General features: G+C 41.0%; 1 protein-coding gene across 1 annotated transcript; it reads left to right on the top strand.

Annotated features, from left to right (window-relative positions):
- On the top strand, nt 1-21,941 carry rab21 (RAB21, member RAS oncogene family). Its single transcript, XM_080754039.1, has 7 exons — nt 1-495; nt 11,985-12,044; nt 12,190-12,297; nt 12,485-12,548; nt 15,953-16,007; nt 16,564-16,652; nt 18,430-21,941. The coding sequence occupies exons 1-7, from the start codon at nt 346-348 to the stop codon at nt 18,567-18,569; spliced, it is 666 nt and encodes a 221-aa protein (XP_080610165.1). The 5' UTR covers nt 1-345; the 3' UTR covers nt 18,570-21,941.
- Nucleotides 21,942-24,934: the final 2,993 nt, after the last annotated feature.

Genomic DNA, 24,934 nt, shown 5'->3' with positions numbered 1-24,934 from the left:
CTCAGGGAGACGCCATTAGTGACGGGGTGGGGAAAACAGAAACACTTTGATATTTAAATTCTCCACACGTCTTGACATTTGCTGCTAGACATTCGTCGGAGGAGTTGGACACACGTCCGCGGCAACGACTTTCTTGTCATTCCCCGTCTCTCCGGGGTTTGTTTTTTATTTATTTGTTTCCCCCCCTGGCTTTTTGTTGTGTTGTTGATGTGAGCTGCTGCGCCAGACTTCACTTTAATGGGGGTTGTTAGCTGTTAGCATCGCTGGCTAAAGCTAAGAAGCGACTCGTTACTGAAGCCCAGGAAGGAAGGAAGGAAGGAAGGGGGGATTAAAACAACATAAAACATGGCCTCAGGAGGAACGGGCAGCAACAACAACAACAGAACCTACTCGTTCAAGGTGGTGCTGCTGGGGGAAGGCTGTGTGGGCAAGACGAGCCTGGTGCTGCGCTACTGCGAGAACAAATTCAACGATAAACACATCACAACTTTACAGGTGAGACATGGTGGTGGTGATGATGATGATATATCTATCTATGGCAGGGGTCTTCAGGCCAAGGACCCCTTACTTGAGAGAGAGATGAAGCAGGGACCCCCACAACAGATACCATATAGTTTCATCGTTTGACAGCACAATCATCAGTGTATTTTGGATTCATGTCAATTTGTGTTTCCAGATATTTAATTGAACCGTCAATACTTAATAAACTTGACCTTTCACTTTCCCCTCTACACCAAACCTCTTTGCTGAAAATAGCTATTTTTGGCTAAAGTTCTTAGTATATGGACGCTAGGTTCACGTGGTTAATATAAAAAAGGAGAAAAAAAGTCCCTATCACTCAAAGATTTGGAGGACCCCCTGTAGCAACTCTGAGGACCCACTAGGGGTCCTGGACCCCCTGTTGAAGACCCCTGATCTATGGCCTCCGCCTCCAGGAATCGGGAAGCGACATGCTTTCATGTCTGAGAGTGTACAAATGGACCCGTGAGTTACAGACCCATAAGGGTCCATTTGGGTTCTTAGCTATCATTTAGCTGGGGACCCCCTGGAACTCCCTCATGGACCCCCTGCCCTGGGGGTCTCCCACTTTGAGAACCAATGCTATAACGCAACCTATGGGTATTTGCCACTATCGTGTGTGTGTGTGTGTGTGTGTGTGTGTGTGTGTGTGTGTGTGTGTGTGTGTGTGTGTGTGTGTGTGTGTGTGTGTGTGTGTGTGTGTGTGTGAGAGAGACACATAGAATGTTTTGGGCTGTCCTGCCCGGTTCATCCCGGGTGAGCAGCGGAGCTGTTGCGAAACCTCTGGTTCTTTCTGGTGGCCGAAATATGAGCTCTCCTCCTTCTCCTTCTGTCCTCCGCCCACCCGAGATTATCCCAAAGAACAGAACGGAAGCATCAGCCGAGGTCCACTCTTGTTGTCAGTACTGCCTAGTTGAGTTGACAGTGACACACAATTCAATGCAATTCAATTCAAAGGAGCTTTATTGACATGAGAAACGAACGTACGTTTACATTGCCAAAGCAATTGTCAAAAAATATAATAAACTGTTGAAAATGGGGAACATAATACAGTTATACACACAGTTATACAGTTGGAGGGGGTATAGCATTGTGTAAACTGTAAACAGAGCTTTGGCACATTGTGTTGTTATTGCGACTGTAGGTCGCAGATTAGTATGTGAACAGTCACAGCTTGTCCGTATGTATGTGTGTCTGTCACCCCTGACACTGTGGTTCTATGGGTTTGTCGCCCTGACATCATGCTCTGGCTTCACTGATGTCACACTAACAGAATCCCTTTTAGGCCCATATATGGATTTCCCTGATGTCATCAATATTAAGCCCATATCTAACAGGACTTAATATGGGAATGAAGTCCCATGATGACCCCTGGTAATCTGCAGGAGACAGAGTTTTATACATTAGAAGGTGTGGCTTGTGATTGGCTGGTGCGGAGGTCGGGAGTGCTCGGCTGTGTTCACTTGGACCGTGCGGGTGAATGTTAACCTGGTGAAATGCTAACCTGCCAACGCTGCTGACTCAACAGCGTCGGCAGGTTAGCTACTCAGCAGTGCTGAGTAGCTAACCTGCCGATGCTGGTGAATGCTAACCTCTATGCCTAACCCAAACCCTAAGCCTAACCTCAGTAACCCTGACGCTGGTGAGAAGCTAACCTGCTGACGCTGGTGAACCGAAAACAAGCACTCCTTCCCCCACCGTCTCTACGGATTCCATAATTGCGTACTGTAAATGGAGATATGCTGTGAGAGCCCAAACATGCTTACTCAGTTATTCGTTATTTGAAAGTCCTATGCCGTCTATGACATCTGACATACCCTTTTATGCCCATACATGGAGATCCCTGTCTGTAGAACCAGTCACACAGAAATAGGCTGTCTTGGCCATCTTTCTTGGCCATATATGGATTCCGTTAGTGTGGTATGTGGCCGATGTGGCCTCCATATATGGGTAACTGGTCCGATATACATCAATGGCCAGATGGCCAAGAATTGGCGAGGTTACATGTCGCCCTGAGGCGTCTTACTAGTATATACATGTTATATATGCACTATGCAGGGTATGAAGCCTTTTGGAACAAATAGCATTTCCTTTTTCTCTATACGATTTTAAATGGTTTACAAAAAAAGCCTCAGATTTAAGATTTGTTTAAAGGTAGCAGCTTTGTTTATACTGTATGTGCAGTAGGTCTAGTGAGTGATCTAGTGAGCGGTAGGTTGTGTTCCATTCTCTAGCCTTCTTTTATCGCAACAGTTCCCAAATCTTGCTGCTGTGTTGTCAGTCACTTGTGTTGGCCATCTTTTGAGCTGACACACACACCAACGCACCATGTGCGTCATTTCATTTACCTTGTGTTATTTAGTCCAAGCTACTGTACGTTAATGTGTATGGATGTTGCCTTGGCTTCAACAGGTTGGGGGTGGGTGATCTCTTAACAAAGGTACCATCGGACCTACAGTGATATTTCTTCAGCTACCCATCTGTATTCCTAAACAATGAGGCTAGTGTGATACATCATAAGCTTGCATCACATCGTGTGTGTGCGTTTGTGTCTGTGTGAGAGAGGGAGAGCGGGAGAGAGCGATTCTCTACATCTACGTGTGTGCATGTGATATCCCATTGCCATCATCACATGCCCTTTGCATGTCTCTGCTATAAGGGCCCCCCCCTGTCTTAGCAGGATTCATTCACCGTAGCCCGCCTTTGCTCTCAGAGGAAGCGTTTCAACCAGGAAGTGTGACGCAGCATTTGTAACCCAGCTGTGAAAGGTGCACACACACACACACACACACAGAAATGCTCTCCTCTCCTTTGCTCACTCACTCCATCAATGACTCGCTTGCTCCATCTCTCTCTCTCTCTCTCTCTCTCTCTCTCTCTCTCTCTCTCTCTCTCAATCAGTCACACTCTCACACACTCCACACTCTACAGATCAGTGGTTCGAAAACGTTTTAGCTCGTGACCCCAAACTAGTGAAAACAGCCGATCTACAAGCCCACAACACGTCGCTTTGCGCCGTGAGCTTGTAGATCGGCTATTTTCACTACTTCTTAAACATTTGTTTTCTAATTTATGGAATTTCGTAGATTTTTCTTTTAATTTAACGAAATTACTTGGAAAAATCTATGCATTTTCGTTTTGTTTTAATTCATGAAGATCTTAACCTTTTGGGTTAGGGTTAGGTTTTTTCTTTTTTTTTTTTACTTTCTTAATACATAAAAACAAAATGTAGGAATTTAGGAAACAAAAAATAAAGGGACCCATGAAAAAGTTCGACCCAGTGTTTGGGAACCAGAGCCCTACAGATCAGCAGCCAGTGGCCTCTGGTCACACGCAGCATTAGTTCAGCCTCTGTCTGTTACCAGAGAGGTTGTGTAACCCGGGTTTACGTTTGACTGGTCCCATGGACATGTGCTGTTTGTTGCACATGCACAGATTAGTCCATATACTGTACATTATATACCAAGAGACCAGGAGTTCATCTGGACAATATTTCCAGTACTTATGATATTTCAATGTACATTGTGAAAATGGAGCCTTAACCCATTTAGGCCTAAATGGTTTTCTGAAATCGTACATTTCTATGATCAGTGGTGCTCAAACTTTACAGATCAATTTCCGAAAATTAGAATATTGTGTAAAAGTTCATTTTCTTCTGTAATATAATATATTTTTTTAAACTTTCGTATATTCTAGATTCATTGTGCATACTGTGAATTATTCAAAACCTTTTTTTGTTAATATTTAGATTTTTATGGCATACAGCTCATGAAAATCAAAAAAATCCACATCTCAAAATACTAGAATATTACACACGACCGTCGACCACTCAAAAGAAGGATTTATAATACAGATTAAATGTCAAACTTCTGAAAGGTTATGTTAATTTATGCACAATGTACTTGGTCTGGAATACTTCTGAACAAATGTCTTCATCAATGGGGCTGTGGCATGAAGGTGGTCAGCCTGTGGTACTGCTGAGGTGTTATGGAAGCCCAGGTTTATATTATAAATATATTTATATTATAGTTATGATAGCATGAAGGTGGTCAGCCTGTGGTACTGCTGAGGTGTTATGGAAAGCCCAGGTTTGTTGTGATAGAGGCCTCAAGCTCATCTGTGTGGTTGAGTCTGGTGTCTCATGTTCCTCTTGACAATACAACAACACAGATTCTCTTGTGGGGTTCAGGTCAGGCCAGTTGGCTGGTCACACAGTGGACCAACACCACCAATACAATGCAAGTTTTTAAACTGTACACTGTTACACTGTATGGTTGTTTTGTTGTTTTTGGGTTGTCCTGGGTGACCCGTTGTTGTCTTGTTTTTTGTGTGTAATAAGGCTGAGAGTGCTCTTGGCACAAGCATTTCATTGTATGTCTATACCTGTATGGATATGCATTTGACTAATAAACCTGAACCTGAACCTGAACCTGAACCAATGCTGGTTTTGCAGCACATTGTTGTATCAAGTTCAGAGTCAACACATCCATCTACCCGGGGATTTTAGAGCACTTTGTGCTTCCATAGGTTGACAAGCTTTATGGAGATGATGATTTATTTTAGCCAGAAGCACTTGGCACCTGCCCACAGAGCCAAAACTACTAGTAACTGGTGTACTGACCATGGCATTACTGGGCTTAACTGACCAGCCAACTGTCCTGACAGAGAATCTGTGTTGTATTGTCAAGAGGAAATGAGAGACACCAGACTCGACCATACAGATGAGCTTAAAGGCCCATTCCCACTGGGCCAGATAACAGATATCTGGAGATATTTCTCCAGATATCTGTTATCTGGCCCAGTGGGAATGGGCCTTTAGGCCTTAAACAAAAAAAGGTTTTGAATAATTCACTGCATGCACAATGAATCTAGAATATATGAAAGTTTAAAAAGAATTATTATTATATTATAGAAGAAAATGAACTTTTACACAACATTCAAATTGTCTGAGATTGATATACAGTATGTATTTGACCACCGACCCCCATCTCAAAATATTTTGTTCTAGGGACCCCCCCAAGGAAAATGTTGCTTTAATTGTTCTGGTGGTTCCAGACAGTGCAAGCGGCCACTAGTGTTCGGCGACATGCCATTAAGTGTCAGTATTTGATATGTCTCATTACTGTCACATTTTCCAGCAATGTTTCTACGTGTACATATTTTCTCTATGGAAATCAGACTACAGTAATTATAATTAATAATCCACTGTAAACGATTATCTTCAATGAAAAGAGCACTGCTTGACGCAAACATAGTGACTTATGTGTCCTTATGTTACAATGTTTCGATTTTCCCAATAGAGATGGCTAAATTATTTTTACCGGCTTGCAAAGCTGCCGGTCTATGTCTTCACTGAGCAAATGAGCTACTTTTACACGACTTTTAGACGACTAGTTCCAGGGTTGGCTAACCGTGGCCATGGTAGCGGCCAATGTCAGGACAGTTTGGCTCGACCATGGTAACCCATGGTAACGCGCTCCAGGCTATGGGGGGAAAGAGAGACACGTCACACAGCAGAGAACGGGAGGGGCTGCCCGTCTCTAAAAAGCACTCATAGACTATATAAGCCTGTTACACTTCCCCGTACAGCCTTCGAAAGTAGCAGATCTACAAGCTCACAACACGTCGTGACCGCGACGCGTTGATTATTTCTGTCGGAGTTGCACCAATCTCACTTAAGTGACAAGTCTCACTCACTGGCCAAAACAACCAACAACAACAAGAATAAATTGCAATACATCACCTCCATTCCATAGGATATTATTTTAGGAATATTACAACAATTTCTAGTTGTTGTTTTTTTGCACTTTAACATACCTGATACGTGGGTAGTTTGCATGTGTCTTGATCACTGCTGACCAGGTGTACTGTATTTACCAGCCTGCTGTTTGCATATCGGTTTGTCGCTCTTGTATTTTGCATTGATAGTTTAATCTGAATTTGTTGTTCCAGAGTCAAATTAGAATTCAACTTGATGCCTTTTTTAACAGAGTCACCGACATGTCTGAACGGGCTGTTTGATGATGACGGTGGCCTAGTCTTGCGTGGCCAGACTGTTGACTTGATTTGCAAATGCTCCCGTCATACAGTCTGGAGAAACGGAAGTCTTATGATGACTATGGGATAAAGCGGATTTGACGCACCCGCTCCCTTGGTGCAGTAGCGATAACAAGTCCTACTGGAAGCGTTATGTCTTCTTTTGAAATTGTCTGGGGCGTTATTTCGTCTTTCTCTGGTGTTGTTGGTGTTGTTTTCAGATGTTTTCTTAAACTATACACCCATATTGAATACGCTGCTCAAATGATTGTTTGTGTTAGTGTGTTTCTGTTATGTCTCCAATGGAGGGGGGGACTACAGTTCTGTGCAGCAGTGACAACTTCCGATACTCGCCGTTCGGGAGCTGTCATCCAGACTCTATATACAGACTCTATATGTAGCATTCAGAGATTGTGGAATAGTTGTCTGGCTACACAAGACTAACGGTGGCCTGAAAGCTCAAACGTTTGTTGCAAAACGTCCTGTTTGCAAATGTATTATCTCCAATGGAGATAATACATTTGAGTACCAGTAACATTACCACAAGGAATACTGATGTGAAATTAGATAAACGTTTTTATTCGTTTTATTTTCAAGGCATTAAATTCACTGGCCCAACGGGCAAGTCCCTGATGAGTTCTGGTGGCCCTGTCACTCTAAAAAGTACATCCGGGCCAGCGGGCCATTTATAATGTTGAGTGCTGTCCATACAGCAGCTTATGTCTGGACATCCTAATAAAAGATGTGTGTTAAAATGTTTTAATTTACTCCTTTCTAGAAATATATGACAGAAAGGTGCTTGCAGCTAAAAAAAAAAAAAAAAAAAAACGCTTTGTGTGGACACACTGCCCCTGACGCTGCAACATGATCAGATCCATTAATCAGATTTAAACTTGTGATGCTCTAAGTACAGTATGCAATATCCGTCTTTTAAACATGTTGATCCATTGTTTTGTTTTGCAGTTGTCGGGTTGGTTAGCTCTAAACGTTGCCACTTCGGAGGAAGAACAGAGAGGCTGAAAGAATGACTGAGGGAGTGAATGAATGAGAATAGAGGCTACTACTGTAGTATTTACAGATAGTCCTTGAATTGGAGCTGTTTGTAACTTTGTAGAGACTGAGGAGGGGAGAGGCCTGAATGGGTAATGCTTTGCATTGTCACTTGTTGTGCCCTCATTATGTCCATATCTAGTAGTCCTCAAACCTATCCGAACTATGTCCACTTTTGGTCCCCTATCCACCGGTTGTGAAACGCTGTGCCAGATTCTGCCTTCGATATCTCGTGGTCTCGAATCGCTCCCAGAGACTGATTAACGTGTCTGTTTTTAAGCATATATAATTTTTATAGTTTCAGATGACATGTAAAACCAAAGGGACTTAGAATGAGCATATCCTTAGAATAAGCCTCAGTTGCTAGATCTCTTGTCATCGCAAACCAACAGATCTTCTGGTATGTTGCCTCTACTCATGGCAATGTGCTGTGTCCATGTCAATCGGTCTTCAGGTTCCGCTCCCATGTGACGTGTGTTACAAGCTATGCACATTGAGGAGTGGACAAGGCTATATGGCAATGATGCATCCATCCATCCATCTGTATATACTGTAGGTGAAATAAGTTATTATTGTTGCTGGTGTATTGGCCCTGCCACCAAGTGGCACCACTGACTCTGATTTTCACAATATAAGAACAAAGTATAAAAATATATTGCCAGCAATTAGGGCGTCATGAGTAGAAATGCAGAGTATGAGCAAACAGTTGTCTCCCTCTCGTCTTTTTTCCACTCAGTACTAGGAATGAACCAGGAATCCTGGACACCGCAGAACGCTGTCGTTGATCCTAGACCCACTGGGTTAGCCCTGGAATTATTTTATACTTTAGCTGTTGAAAAATAGCAGATATACAAGCTCACAGCGTGGCACCAAGTGCCACGCTGCAAGATTGTAGATCTGCTATTTTTTTTAAATCTTGATGTGTGTGTGTGTGCAAATCTTTATATTTTTAAAGTGAGCATTTGTAACTCAAACTTTGCTTCTGGAGGTCCCTGGAACTAAATATTTTGAGATGGGGGTCCGCGGCCAAATACATATACTGTAATTCTTTTTGAAAAGGTTTGAGCACCACTGACATAGAAACATGGGTATTTCAGAAACCTGTAGAATCGGGTAAAGAATTATTTAAAGTCTTGCACACATTTCCAAGATTTTTCAAAAATGGCAGATCTACAAGCTTGCAGCGCGGCACTTGGTGCCGCGCTGTGAGCTTGTATATCTGCTATTTCTCACTATTTAAAGCACAAAATAATGGTTAAAGTACTACGGTAATAATGCGTTACCGGTCTAAATGGGCTTCATGTGGTTACAGAGGTGGCCAATATCTTAATTAACCATAACACCGCAAACAAACAATATTTTCTCTCTCTCTCTCTCTCTCTCTCTCTCTCTCTCTCTCTCTCTCTCTCTCTCTCTCTCTCTCTCTCTCTCTCTCTCTCTCTCTCTCTGTCTGTTCATATTGATTTAATTGAGCTTTATGATTTGCCAGCTGATAATTCCAAACTCTGAAATCCAAAAATTAACAATCCAAGAATGATGAATTCAAAGCTTCAATAGACTGAACTCGCATGTTTCACAATTTCACTTTTTTTTTAAGGTGTGTCTTTCCGATACTGATTCTGGTGGTGGACTTTGGTTTGCTGTGCTGTAGCCAGAGGGCTGTAAAAAATAAATCTCCCATTCATTTTCCCCATAGACTTTAAAAAAATATTTATAACAATTATGTTAAGCCTAGAAGTATTAATGTAGACCCCTAGATTGGAACTGACTCAGACTCTCTATGTATTTAGATGTCTTTACTGGTTGTAACAGTTGGTTGGGAGTTGTTAGCTATGTTATGGACAGAGGAAGGACACTATAAATGTGACACTTCCCTTGCCCCCAGCATGCAGTGCTGATGAAGGCTTTACTGTTGCTGCTCTGCAGCTCACCATGCCGACCATAATATAAAATAAAAAAGTGCCTTAAAACCCATTTAGAACGGGTACACATGATTGTCTATCATTATTTTATGCTTTAACTATATACAATATACAAGCTCACAGCGTGGCACCGAGTGCCACGCTGCGAGCTTGTAGATCTGCTATTTTTTTTTAAATCGTGAAAATTAGAATTTTTACCCGATTCTATAAGTGTCTTTTGAATCCTTCTAAGGTTTTTTTTTTTGGAAAAACCTATGTTTCTATGTCAGCAATCTGGCCAGCCATCGTCAAAGAAAAGATCCTTTTCACTTCAACTGGAGCTCAGTTAGTCTGTTCTTGAGAGACTACTATGTCAGTGGTTCTCAAACCTTTTCATGTCAAGGACCCCCAAAATGATATTTATTTGGCCATGGACCCCATCTCAAAATATTTAGTTCCAGGGACCACCCAGAAGCAAAATTTGAGTTACAAACATTCGCTTTGAAAATACATATATTCAAAGATTTGCACATATTTTCACGACTTTTTCAAAAATAGCAGATGTACAAGCTCACAGCGCAGGACTGTTCCGTGAGTGCTGGTGTTCTCTTGGAGAATCTTCTTTGAAAGCCTAGAACCAAGCCATCCAGGATCTCAGTGAATCATGACCATAAAACCTATATAAAAACATATTTTAATATTTAATTGTTTGATATACTACATTTAATAAATAGTAAATACCCTTAATAGCAAATTTTCTTCTCCCAGAAATAAAGGTTTCATGTTCATGATTCACTGTCATCCGGGATGGCTTGGTTCCGGTTGGGTTGGGTAAATAAATTATTTGCATCGTGGCTGAAGAGTGTGCGGCCTCTTTCCTCTCATTCATTATTATCTGCGTGGTCAGCACCTCACTCACTTAGGTGTGCGCTCCTCCTTATGTGCTTGATATCCGTTCTAGGCTTAACATAATTGTTATCAATATTTTCATGAAAGTCTATGAGGAAATGAACGGGAGATTTTTTTAGTGGCACCAGTAAACCAAGTCCACTGCGATGCTCTATAAAGGCAGAAAAGACCCCAAAAAAATATTTTAGAAATATATGAACGCCAGGAAAGGCAAATCTCTCATCTCTATGTGCCTTTAAAGGGTTTCGGTCATGTCTCTATTGGCGTACCATGGTTTGAGGTCAGATAAGTTGGTGCTTGTGAGATAACAGTATAGGTTTCTATTCTCCATGATCAGGTGACTGATGTGAGCACTGTGGACCAGGAACTGAATCTAACCACAAGCATTCACAGAGCCATGCAATCTTTATCACTCTCGCGTGCATTCAAAATACTTCAGCCCGTTCACACACACTCTACCTTTCCTTTCCCCTCTCTCTCTCCACTCTTTATCTCTCTTGAAATGAGTTACATGACATGAACTAGTAATCCAAACTTGAATCAAACATGTCAAATGAAGGCATGTCGGTCTCTATCTCAGACTCAGTCCAACACATTCTTGAGGTTTTGACCTTAATCTCTCCCCATGTGATGAGGTAGTTAGAACTTAAGACATTGTTCATATTCCATTTGGGTTGGGCAGTTAATTGTGTAAGCAGTTCATTGTGACAATCAATCGCTCATGCCGGCTGTGTGAGGATGAGTCAGGGCAGCAGTAGGGATGGGACGATATGAAACTTTCATATCACGATTATTGTGAAAAAAGAAATCGCAATTTACGATATTATCGCGATAATCAAAATCCATTATCCTGGGCGTAACATTTGCCAAAAAATAGCAGATCTAATAAAAGCTCACAACGCGTCGCGTTGTGAGCTTGTAGATTGGTTATTTTTTTAGTGAAAAAAAGAATTTATATTAGGCCTATAACTACCTTTTACCAATTATAGTGTTTAAGTGGTACCGGATATGCAGCTCTGCAAATAAAAGGTGAATTGATCCCAGTGCATGATGGAGGACGATATCACGATAAATTAAATCTCCACAATACGATTATCGTGAGTGTTTTTTTTTATCACGATAATATCTCGTATCATCCCATCCCTAGGCAGTAGAAGTTGTCAGTTGAGACTGAGAGCGCTTGTTTTCTAGTGCAGCTAGTCCCATTGAGCAGCAGTCGGTCGCAGAAGCAGTCGCCACAACAATATTTACTATTCTGTCCCCCTGGTTTACACATTCTAACGGCGCTGAGTCGGCTCATGCGACCTTTGCCTGAGACGGCGCGCCTCCGTCATGGTCAATAGAAAACGAGCACCCCTGGTCTCAATCTCACTGGGTCTCAAAAACACTTGTGACATATATACTTGTGTAGGTATGTTTATTATGTATATACACCAATATTATGTTTCTGTATCCTTTTTATAATTTAAGATGAAATGTCTTAAAAGTTTTTAAAAAAATAGTACAAATGGTTACTGTTGTGTAATAACAGCTGTAGAGTTAAGTCAAATCTCTCTTCTCCTTCCTCAGGCTTCCTTCCTCACAAAGAAGCTCAACATCACAGGAAAGAGGGTCAACTTGGCCATATGGGTAAGACACACACACACACACACACACACACACACACACACACACACACACACACACACACACACACACACACACACACATCAAGAATCAAGCATCAACAATGAATGTAGCTAGTGGCCTTAGTATTTCTCTGTATCATCTGCAGGACACAGCGGGACAGGAGCGGTTCCATGCTTTAGGTCCCATCTATTACAGAGATTCCAATGGAGCCATACTAGTGTATGACATCACAGACGAAGACTCCTTCCAGAAGGTGAGCATCATAGATTCCTGACTAGTCTCCAGTGAATATCCAACACAACTGCAAAGAGTCTGTCTCCGTTCCAATGCACTAGACCTGGGGTTCTCAAACCTTTTGATCTCACAACCCCATGTTATTGGCAAACATATTTGGCCACAATTAATACTTTTTACCATCTGTGTTCTTCTTTTTTCACCAGGTGAAGAACTGGGTGAAAGAGTTGAGGAAAATGCTGGGCAATGAAATCTGTTTATGTATAGTAGGTAAGTGATTTTCTTTAGTCCAGCCCATAGCTGTTTATATTCCTTCCACTCTAATTCTGGGATAGGTAGCCAGGGTCATGACCCAAATGGGGTCAGGTAAAGGCTTGTGTCACATGGCCACAGAAGACGTTTTAATGAGCACCTGGTTTTTACAGCATCCTTCACATCTAATGACATTTCTAAAGGACCATACCAGTGTGAGGTGGCTTGTTATACAAGTACAACCTCTGGACATGATGCTAGTATGTTGTAGTTACTTACCCCCAATCCAGCCTTTGGTGCTGAGTGCCAAGCAGTGGTTGGGGGTAGGGCTGCACGGTTAATCGTTTTCAAACCGAAATCGTGATGTGAAATCTCGCGATTAGCGAATCGCAAAGTCCGCGATTTTCTGCGAAGTTGACTTCCCAAGCATTATGCAGACGTTTTAATTTTAGAAATCCGTTCATAATTGACTATCAATGATCAAATCATGCTTCCTAAATACCCGCGCATCGCCGCACCAACGGGTTGCTCCAATCTCCTCAGAGCAGGAGAGGAGCCAAGCCAAGGCATGACACTGTCTGTCTAACAGCACACGTAACAGTGTATTTCCCTTCCAACGGAGAAGTAGGCCTACTCCATGGCTACAGGTAGTGAATGTTCTGGTAATCATTATAAATATAACATCCTTAAATCCTTGTGCATAGATTAGATCCCGTTTGTCGTAAGCTGAAAGTGAAAGTAATTTCTGTGCAGCATGCTGCAGCTCCCCCTCCTCCGTCCCCCGCACACATGTGAAACTTATGGTGTGTGTCTTAGGGTGCATTTCTTTGCCTTGATAAAACTTAAGCAAGGCAGCGACATACAGTACTTTCTTCCTTGACAATAATGAGAGGCAGACAAAACCATTACTGACATTTTGCTGAATATAAAAACGTTTTATATTGCTAATAAGCAAAGTAAAAGGGAATCTTTTGGAAATATAATTGAACTGAATCAAACCATTTGCCAATTTGCCTAGTTAGTAATAATCAATTCATTTTTAAATGTAAACACAATAAATATTCAAGGAAGCTTAAATGATGTTCTTTGGTTAAATAATTTCCTTGACAATGAGAGGCATTATTACTGAGATTTTTCTGAATATAAAAACGTTTTATATTGCTAAAGCAAAATAAAAGGTAATCTTTTGGAAATATAACTGAACTGAATCAAACCATTTACATGATTGCCAATTAGCCTAATAATCAATTTATTTTTTAAATGTATTACACAATAAATATTCAACGGAAGCTTGACCTAAGGTAGTGAAATGATTTTCCTATGGTTAAAATTATTTATTATATCATCCTTTTAACAAAAGAAAACTATCACTTATCCTACCTTGAAATAAATATATAAATACAGGGGTTAAGGTTCTCCGTCCTGGGGATGGATTTCCGTCCTGAGGAGTCCCTAGGGGCCATTTATGAGATCGAGGCAGATTTGCCAAAAAAGAGAAAACAAAAAATGGGGGTGGGGGGGTGTAGCCATGGCCGTGATGTTAATAACATGACCGAAATCGTCAAAATGCAGCATAATACTTGCTAGTCAAGTCAAAATAAATTTCCGTCTTAGGATTTTTTTTTTGCTTTAGCCCCTGTAAATATCGCGAATAAAATCGCAATCGCAATATTAGTCAGAAGAATCGCAATTAGGTTTTTTCCCAAAATCGTGCAGCCCTAGTTGGGGGGATGCGTAAAAGTGTCAAAAATATGTATTTTTAGACACAATAAGCCGGCAATTTCTTTGTTACTATTTACACCAGCCCCCATAAGTCACATCTGCCCATGAATGATTGTGGTGCATCTTGGGAAAGGGCCTATTGTGTCTAAAAAGACATATTTAGCCACTTGCATGCATGCAAATCAAAATAGTTAAAATCACAAAAATTAAGTAAATGAAAACATTTTAACACTCATCTTTTCTTTTCTCTAATTACTAAATATGAACTCTTGTTGTAAAAAAACAAAGTTGTCCTTTAAAGCAGGGGTCTTCAACAGGGGGTCCCTGTTTAAAATAAAAAATATGTCGTAGCCCCGACCCCCCCACCCTACGAGGTGGTAGGGGGTCCCTGCTCCATCTCCCCATCAGTTTGGGGGTCCCCGGCCTGAAAACGTTGAAGACCCCTGCTTTAAAGCATAAGATAATGCTGAACACTTTAATGGTTAAAGTGGTTCAAATCTAAAGTTTCTTTTGGTATAATAATTGTTTGGTATGTCCAGATTTTATTCTAACTCGTAGCGTGACTAGCGAGAATAAACTAATTGATTTGCATTATGTGGGGAACAAAAACAATGCGACACCAGCCGGAACCACCGCTCTTTTTTTCTTCCTAACCCGGATCACACGTCTTGGTTCAGAACCATTCCTCTGCGGTGGAAAGTCTGGTGATGCGAGATTACTTCGACACTAACTCTTCTGGGGGAGCCCGGTATCGAACTGGGAAACTTCTGGTCCCAAGTGATCCTGCTCATCTTCCCAAATAAATTAACCTTCTTTGGTATGACTCTTTCGGGGGATTGAACCTCCCATTCTCAGGGCAGACAGAGCTGGTGACATTTTATTAAAACATGGCATTAATGTGGCCGGACAATCTAAATGTGTTAAACAAATCGTAAATGTCACAATATGATAGATCTATATATAGGTGCTGGAATGCTAAATTAAGTGGGACCAGTTGGAGATGTCACAAAGTTCACTGTCAAATTCTCAGTGTTGGTTTAGCTCCAAAGAATGTACACATTTGTTTGGTCCTCAACACGTCAACCTCTCGTCCATCTAATAGCCGTAAAGTAGCGACACGTTGCGTACGGTGTGAATGCACACACAACTTAAGTTTTTAAAGGTCCTTAAACACTTTCGCAATGCGGTGACATCACTGACAAATCCTTTTTATATAAGCCTTTTGACAACCAGCCTTGAGCTTTAATGCTCGAGCACGCTGTCACTATTAAGCAGTTTTTCTGGTTCTCGCACTGCTGAAACACTAGCAGGATTAAGGTACCGGTCTGGTAGGCTACATGAGTCAATATTTCAAGTCTAACGACATTCAAGTAGACCCATCAGAAGGTGCAAACCAGGTCAAATAATGCAGAGGTTCTTAAACTATGGCATTTTCTCAGATCTTTTTCTTTCTGTTTTTGAAACAGATATAGGCTAAATCCTAGGGATGTGAAATAAAATGTAAAACTGATTTGATTATTGATTAGTGCACAAATCGTTTTTTAAAATACTAATAAAAAATGAAATTATTTATTTAACTTTAACTTTCTGATAGCATTTTCAAAAAGGTTCTAAAACGTCAATTCCAAACACTCTCTCTCTCTCTCTCTCTCTCTCTCTCTCTCTCTCTCTCTCTCTCTCTCTCTCTCTCTCTCTCTCAGGTAATAAAATTGACTTGGACAAAGACAGGCATGTATCAGTGGAGGAGGCTGAGAGGTACAGTATGTACATTTACACCACTTTTCAGGTTCCTCATATTGTAAGGAATCATATTTTAAGGACACATGAGGTTTTCACAAGGTGCAATGGCCTTATTCACAAAACCTTCTTGTGATCATATTTCATCTTAAAATGCCAGTGTGTGAGTGCTTCCACAAGCATAGCCTGATTCATCATTCTTCTTCTAGCTGAATTGTTTGTTGGTACACTAAAAACTCACATCTGCTCTTAGACATGCGTGTGTGCCATTGTGCCAGAAAGCATGTGAATGCACTTTGATTGCCTACATTTCATTACACACCAGGAGTGGCGCGAATAAACAATGTGAAAGCGCGTCACGATTATTTCACATCAAACTTTTGTTTTGGTGAATGCCTCAATACAGGTTGTTGAGGCAGGTTGTGTCACGTCTCTACTACTGTGTCTGTCCCTTCTCTCTATCTCTCTCTCTCTCTCTCTCTCTCTCTCTCTCTCTCTCTCTCTCTCTCTCTCTCTCTCTCTCTCTCTCTCTCTCTCTCTCTCTCTCTGTCTGTGACTCTTGCTCTTTCTGCAGTTATGCTGAGTCAGTGGGAGCCAGACACTACCACACTTCAGCCAAGCTAAATAAAGGCATCGAGGAACTGTTCCTGGATCTGTGTAAAAGTAAGTCCTTTGACAGCCTTCCACATCTGCAGTGTGGCAAAGATGTGGCGGATAAAAGTATTCTTCTTAATTAAGCAATATTACACGAGAGGGTGTGTCTTATTGTCAATATCATCACGCTTGCGCTGCCAACCATAGAATAGAATGGTAGACGCCTCCTCCAGCGTTGGTAAAAGAGGACTTTTTATGGCAAGCTTCCTGAATTCTGAAGGACACTTCCTTGTGTGTCACAGAAGGGCCAATCAGAGGCAGGACTCCCTCTTTCCAAAAGGCACTTGCTTTGGCAATGTAAACGTTTGTCTCCTCATGCCAATAAAGCTCCTTTTAATTGAATGTAAGTCCCGGAAAAGACACGCTGTAATTGGTCAGTAGTTACTTTGAGTGGCAGAGTGCCTTCCACACTTCCACACTTCCGCCATCCTGTTTCACCAGTCACGCCAACTAACTGCAGCGGTGGATGAAGTATCTAGCTTTTTATATCTGTGCTGCCAACGGCCCTTTGGGCTCATCATGCCTGAGGCAACGCAGGCGTGATGATATTGACGATAAGACACACCCTCGAGTGCGATTTTACAACCACTGCCCTTAAAAAAAACACGTCAACTTCATTTCATTGTAATTAAGATATCCGATAGAAATGGGAATTTTTAATGCCACATTTAGCTACTATGTCCCTGAACTTAACATGAAAACTACTAGCCTCGCTGCCTTGGATAGTGTGGGGAGAGGGAGCGCTACAGCTCTTTTGTGACCAGCACAGCTGATATCTTTGTTTGATGAGACGGTAGTGCTCATTATTTGCACGGGTAGAGAGCTATTTCAACCAATCAGATTGCTTCATTGCTTATGCACTGGTTCTCACCCTTTTCAGGCCGCGACCCCCAAAATAATCATATTTTAACTGGGGGCCCCCACAACCTGACGAGCACTAGGAGTTGAGGCAATTACATTTTGTATAACACGGTTCTATTGTGAAAATAGCGGATCTACATGCTCACAACGCCTCGCAACGCGAGGCGTTGTGAGCATGTAGTTCGGCTATTTTCACAATTTCTGTCTCTAATATTTGACAATTTGGCCAATGTTTAATGTGTCATTTTATATTAAAAAGTCCATAAATTGTCACTTAGAAATGTGCAGATACCCTGTGTACACATACCTCTAGGTACATTATGTATACACATTCCTCTTTCTCTCTCTGTATGATGAAGGGATGATGGAGATAAATATACACATTCCTCTTTCTCTCTCTGTATGATGAAGGGATGATGGAGATAAATATACACATTCCTCTTTCTCTCTCTGTATGATGAAGGGATGATGGAGATAAATATACACATTCCTCTTTCTCTCTCTGTATGATGAAGGGATGATGGAGATAAATATACACATTCCTCTTTCTCTCTCTGTATGATGAAGGGATGATGGAGATAAATATACACATTCCTCTTTCTCTCTCTGTATGATGAAGGGATGATGGAGATAAATATACACATTCCTCTTTCTCTCTCTGTATGATGAAGGGATGATGGAGATAAATATACACATTCCTCTTTCTCTCTCTGTATGATGAAGGGATGATGGAGATAAATATACACATTCCTCTTTCTCTCTGTATGATGAAGGGATGATGGAGATAAATATACACATTCCTCTTTCTCTCTGTATGATGAAGGGATGATGGAGATAAATATACACATTCCTCTTTCTCTCTCTGTATGATGAAGGGATGATGGAGATAAATATACACATTCCTCTTTCTCTCTGTATGATGAAGGGATGATGGAGACGGCTCAGGCAGAGGAGAGGTTGAAGGGCAACGGTGCCAGCCAATCCACATCAAGTAGGCGGGGAGTACAGATTGTTGACGACGAACCACAGGCCACACCCGCCGGCGGTTGCTGCTCTTCCGGCTAGCACGCGCACACACACACATGCGCGCGCGTCCGTGCTTACTTATATGAACACGGATAATACACAAAGCAGTATTCGTGTTTTCTAAATTAATCTCATTGTTTCTGTGTTCATCAAGCATCATCACTACCATCATCGCTGTTCGAAAACATGAAATGGCCTGTTCGAAAACAGGCCATTTTCCTCTGAAAACGCAAAGAAACTTTTATCCTAATTTAGAATGAATTGTATTTATGTCGATGAAATAATCCAAAAACAGCATTTTCTTTTCTTTTCTTTTTTACGCAACGAAAGAACTGTGATAGGATGCCAAAAGTAGCATTGACAAGGAAATGTACAGTTCGATCCACATCCCGTGATGTCAATGAGCCCCCCAGACTACTTTACACAGCCATTTTGTGTCTTTATAAATGGTCTGCATTTCTACAGATCAATCTAAAAAATATATATATATATTGTGTAAAAGCATTGCAGATGCCATAGAACCCCTGATATAGAACTGACTGTGGTAACTTCCCACTGGACTTCAAGCAACTCTGACTTCAGAACGTTGACATTTCTCTATCATAAATCCTTATTTTAAGTGGTCTCGTGTAACATTGTAATTTTTTGAAATTTTGAAATATGGACTATTGATATTCATGCCATAACAATTCAAAATCTTAACAAAAAAGGTTTGGAATAATTCACTGCACGTGCAATTTATCTAGAACATATGAAAGTTTCATAAAATATACGAAGGTTTCAAGGAAATGTACTTTTACACAATATTAACATTTTTCGAGATTGATCTGTCAAGCGCCGGGAACCTTCTGGAACCCAGATGGCCGCTCGACCTCCTGAGCCACTGACTCCTCTCTCTCTCTCTCTTTGAATTCGGTTTAATGTATTTGATGACGCAGAATGACAGAGTTGGGAGTTATGGTGGAGAACTCTAGTGTGGACTGTGGAGAACATAGTCAAAATGGCTGTCACAGGCATTCGTGACCCGCTGGGAAATATTCCCTAGATAGGTGGTTCTCAACCTTTTCAGTGCCGCGACCCCTCTGGGGGTCCCTGACCCACAGGTTGAGAACCACTGCCCTAGAGACTAGCACTTTAATACCGTGGTAAAACAAACTGAAATATAGCCAGTAACTCTGCAATCCGGATCCGCTCCCATGCCGAGATACACTACCGCAGGGGTTTTCAAAGTGGGTGACGGGGCACCCTGGGGTGCCGTGGCGGCAGTCCAGGGGTGCCGCGAGATAATTTGATAATATTTGGAATTTATTTGGACACTTGAAAAAATATTTAGTATCATTTTAAACTTGAAGTACAAAGTTATTTTCAGTCAGTTCTAACCAAAATGGCTATTATCTCAACGTTTTCCTCGCAACATAATCACTAAAATATCGCCACTGTCGGGCAGAAACCTCGTATCTCCAAGTTTCAAGTTTGTACGTCTTTTGGTAAAGCAAAGCCCTGCTTCATCATACAAGACTGTCGCACAAAACTAGTGAAAACAGACAATCTACTGCTGTTTTCACTAGTTTATAGATGATAAATACAAAACGAACGGTCTTGGACATACAAGGTTTCCACCCGACAACGACGATATGCTATAAATATAAGGTGCTGGGAGCGAAAATTATAATGTAGGGGTGCCTCGGATTAAAAAAAGAAATATTTATGGGGTGCCCTGAGACAAAAAGCTTTGGGAACCCCTGCACTACCGACATAGTCTGTCTTTCCCCCAACCCAACCCATCCCTCCAGACATGGCTTCCCTTCTCCCATTCCTCCTTCTTTCCATCTCTTCTCTCCATCCCGGGGGGCCAGTGTAGAGCTAGAGGCCCACCCCACTCTGCACCACCTCCCCTGCTTCAGCACCTATGGGTTCCTGCCTGGTCTTCAATCCAGATAAGAGCAGTGATGCAGTAGCATAGCAGGGGAAGTGAACAGTGGTGCAATGGCACCATCTGCAGGAGCTAGGAGGTAAATGTTCCTAAAAAAATAAAGAAAGTTGAAATGATTCATATAAGTGTCGTTGAATCTAGAATGGATGCCTTCATCCTAGCCGTGGATCACTGACTTTACCAGGATCAGTTTGTACCAGGATCAATTTGTACCTATTTGAGGGAAGGGAGGAACCTTTCCCTCCCTTTTATCAGCCTGCACTCTAAGAATGGGATTCTAACATCCCAACTGCCCTTCAAATTCAAAGTATGCATATGTGTGCAAATTAATGCGCAGGCATACACAGATGAAATGATATGAAATATTGTTTGTGCACATACTTAAAGACGTACAATACATGCTGTCCATACATGATACCACCATCATATTGACTCTTTGACTTTTCTTGACAGAGAATAATACTGTGCATGGTTGTTTGATTTCTGTAAAAGCTTCATTTATTTTACTTTAAATAATTATAATAACTAAAAGAGAAGAAAAAAAATCATTATTATTTAATAAGTTATGTACACGTAGAGGTCATGGACATTTGTACATGTATAAAAAAAAAACGAGAAAAAAGTTTTTTCTCTGTATTCATACTGCTCCGAGGTTGTGGTTTTCTCGCTTACATTTCCTTTCTCATCCTCTCCTCAGGTTTTTCTTGCCTGTTTAAAGCGGCTAAAGGCTCATTTATGCCTTGTGTCTTTTACAAAGGATAAATTAGCCTTCACGTGTCAACAGTCTGCAGTAGTGGTTTGCCTCTCGTTGAAATGACACAATCACGGTCACAACCTTGTTAGATGCCATTCTGAGACCTGGCTGTGCAATGAAAATGCAGTGATCTCAACCTGGTTAAACTCTCAGAATCCATTCAGAATGTTAAACAAAATGCCTAGGTATACATGAACTTTAGCTTCCCTATTCTGAGACAAACATTTTGGCAAAAATAGCGGACCGGCTATTTTGGCAAAGAGATTTGGAGTAGAGGGGAACAAATCTAATTCCCCGGGGACTCAGGTCAAAGAAGTACGGTATATAGGTAGGGTTTAAGAGGCCAGGAATCTCTACTGTATCTCTCTTTCTGTATGTCTGCATTATTTCTTTTCCACGCCTGCTTTCTTTTAGTGTCTTGAGGTTTTCTTCAGAGTTGTGCACTTTGGCCTACATTCTCTGTCGCTGATTGCTTAACTATAAAACAAGGAAGTGTACAAAGCATAATGGACATTTTATCTGCCTTTACTTGCTATGGGGAACCGACTCACACAGGAGGAAAAGAAAAACATTGTACAGCTGTCCTCTTCATGATGGAAAAAAGAAAATAAAAAAGCGAATGTGGGTGAAAGACAAAAATATATACACAGCACACTTTTTGGAAATGTAATTTTTTTAATCTGCTAGTGTCAAGTGTTTTGTAAAGATAATAGAACAATTAAAATGATTTACACAACGAATTGAGGTGTCCCACACATCATTCTTTATTTACAGTCATCGAGTATGACAATGGGGCGAGTCATGGAATACATGGAGTACACTTTGTGCTGTATGTGTGTAATTGTGTATACCGTATTTGTGTTTTTGTACAAATAATACAGCTGCAGACCTGCCAACCGGTATGCATTTTTACATCAAAGTATGCTGGTACAATTTGTCCCTTCAAAGTATGCAAAAACTGGTGACGTCTTGTGACTACTCAAGTCTGCGTGCGTGTCCATGCTCTAATAATAGTGTGATGACATGTTAAACCAGGGGTCTTCAATGTTTTCAGGCCAAGGACCCCCTGGGTCTAGAGAGAGATGAAGCCCCACAACTTTTTCATACATTCCATATAGTTCCATCGTTTGAAAGCACAATCATTGTGTATTTTGGATTCATTTGTGTTTTCTTATATTTAAAGTGTTAGTTCACCTACTTTTGACATAAAGCTGTGTGAAATACTTGCCATTAAAATAGTGGTTACAAATGTATTAATCCATTACCAGAGAGAGTCCCGTGGTCAGAGTTCTGGTCGGTTTTAGATGAATATAAAGTAGTTCCGGTAATTTGGCAGGGGCTCATGGCCCAATCATTAAAAATAGATGAATCCACAAAACTAGCTTCATTTGTATTGTTGACCTATTTCTACCAAATAGACCAACTTTCGTTCAACTTTGACCCCTCTGTCACATGGTACTATTTTTTGTGTCCAGTATATCACTACGCCGCTGCAACGTATTTCCCCAAAACGGTGCTTTGCAGTCAGCTGATCAGAACGAAACCTCGCTCTATATGGTAGAAATAGGCCAACAATACAAATGAAGCTAGTTTTGTGGATTAATCTATTTTCAATGATTGGGCCACGCCAAATGGCCCCCACCCCATTGGAACTACTTAATATTCATTAGAAACTGACCAGAACTCTGACCACGGGACTCTGGTAATCAATTAATACATTTTTAACCACTGTTTTAATGGCAAGTATTTCACACAGCTTTATGTCAAAAATAGGTGAACTAACACTTTAACCACTTGAACCGTCAATACTTAATAATCTTGACCTTTCACTCTGTACTTAGTCTGGTATTTTTCCCCTCTACACCAAACCTCTTTATTTGTGGCTAAAGTTCTCAAAATATGGATGCTAGCTAGGGTTCAAGTGGTTAATATAAAAAAGGAGAAAAAAGGTTTCTATCACACAAAGATTTGGAGGACCCTTCTAGTAACTCTGAGGACCCCCTAGGGGTCCCGGACCCCCTGTTGAAGACCTCTGTGTTAAACTATGTTTCCTATGAGTATATCACCCCATCTCTCTTTATGCCTCTCTCTGTGGCTCACTTTCAGTGTGTAAGTGCCATTATGGCACACTGTGTGCAAGAGACACTGCGTGTTGTGATCTTTAGAAAATCTCCCCGATGGATGACATTAAGAGACACAAAAAACCCTGATCTAGATTAGCCACGGTCTTTCTGTCGGTGGTTAGTCTTGCAAACCGAATAATAATAATGTGATTTTTGTTTCTGAGAATGCTTTTCACATTTTGTGAATTCATAGTGTCAGATTCATCGTCCCTCCGTATTTAGGGATAGACTAGTCTAACTTAACGCAGACATTCTATGGCCCCGACAGTCGACAGATCTCATCGGCTCCTCCGGCGTCTCGGAATGGACGCGGCAGGGGACATGACTCCTGCTGCTGTCCGCTTTGAGTAAATGAAGCGATCCATGGTGGAAAACCAGTGATAAATCATAGCGATTTTATAATTATAATGGATAAACCTAAACAAACGAGTTCACACGAACAATACTGATGTAAAATAAGATATCTGAAAGGCTACATATATTTTATATACAATTAAAATTTTGTAAGCCACAGTTACGGGGGCGCCATCCCAGGCTTTTCTTTCTTGAAAAGTCTGGATCCCGAGGCTAGGGATAGACTGATCTGATGTCATCAACATCACTTTGAGAGCCACATGGAAGTCACACAGTTATTAGATCTTGTTTAGAGGCCCCTGTGGTCCATAACGTAATGTGTTTGTTTCTGATAATCAGTGGTGGTAAGTAACCAAGTACATTTACCCAAGCAAATGTACTTTTTACTCTACTACAATTATTTGAAAACCTTTTGTTACAAGTTACTTTGCAGGTGTAGATTATTATAAAACAACCCTTCAGCCCTATTTCATACTTTGTCTATTTGAAAATGGCATATCTAACACGTGAAATTTGGACAAATTTACTTGGTGCAAATTTTGAGCACAGCACAATATAGGAGCATGATATTTCCACCACCGCTGAGAATACAGTACCATGTGAGAGAGTGTGCAGGTTCTTGTCGTTTCCATCGTACAGCAGTTGACCCAGAAAGTTGGAATCTCCCACGCAACCACCACAGACAACCAGGGGTTCTTTGGTAAACCAATGACTGTTGTCATGGCACTGCAGCTACAGCCATCATCATTAGGGGTGTAACGATATAGTAACTGAATCGAAATATCGTTTTTAACTTAAAAAATCGAAGTATATCGAAATGAAAAAGGCTAAAATCGAATCGTATCGTTTGATTTTGTATCGTATCGAATCGGCAGTGCAAAGAATCGATTGTATCGATACTACCTACTTATGCATTGTATTTAGCATTTTTAAGAAGAAAAGATTTAAAGGAGGGGTTTAATTACTTTTCCATTCCATATAGCTACACTGGTCTATCGATTAATGTGTGTAATCTCTGTTTTCATGTCAAGGTGCAGGTTTGTCAATATACAATGTCCATGTATTTGGCAGATAGTCACAGTATTTACTTATTTATATCCATAATAATACATGTTTCCCTGCACTATCCACACCTTTCACACAGATTTAATGTTTTTGCTAAATAGTTACTATATCGATTTTAAATCATTGAATCGAATCGTATGGTATCGCCATGAAGGAACCAATATCGGCCATGATT

The sequence above is a fragment of the Nannobrachium achirus genome, assembly GCF_963921795.1.
Source record: "Nannobrachium achirus genome assembly, chromosome: 23".
Taxonomy (NCBI): Eukaryota; Metazoa; Chordata; class Actinopteri; order Myctophiformes; family Myctophidae; genus Nannobrachium; species Nannobrachium achirus.
This window is presented reverse-complemented; position numbering and strand designations above follow the sequence as displayed.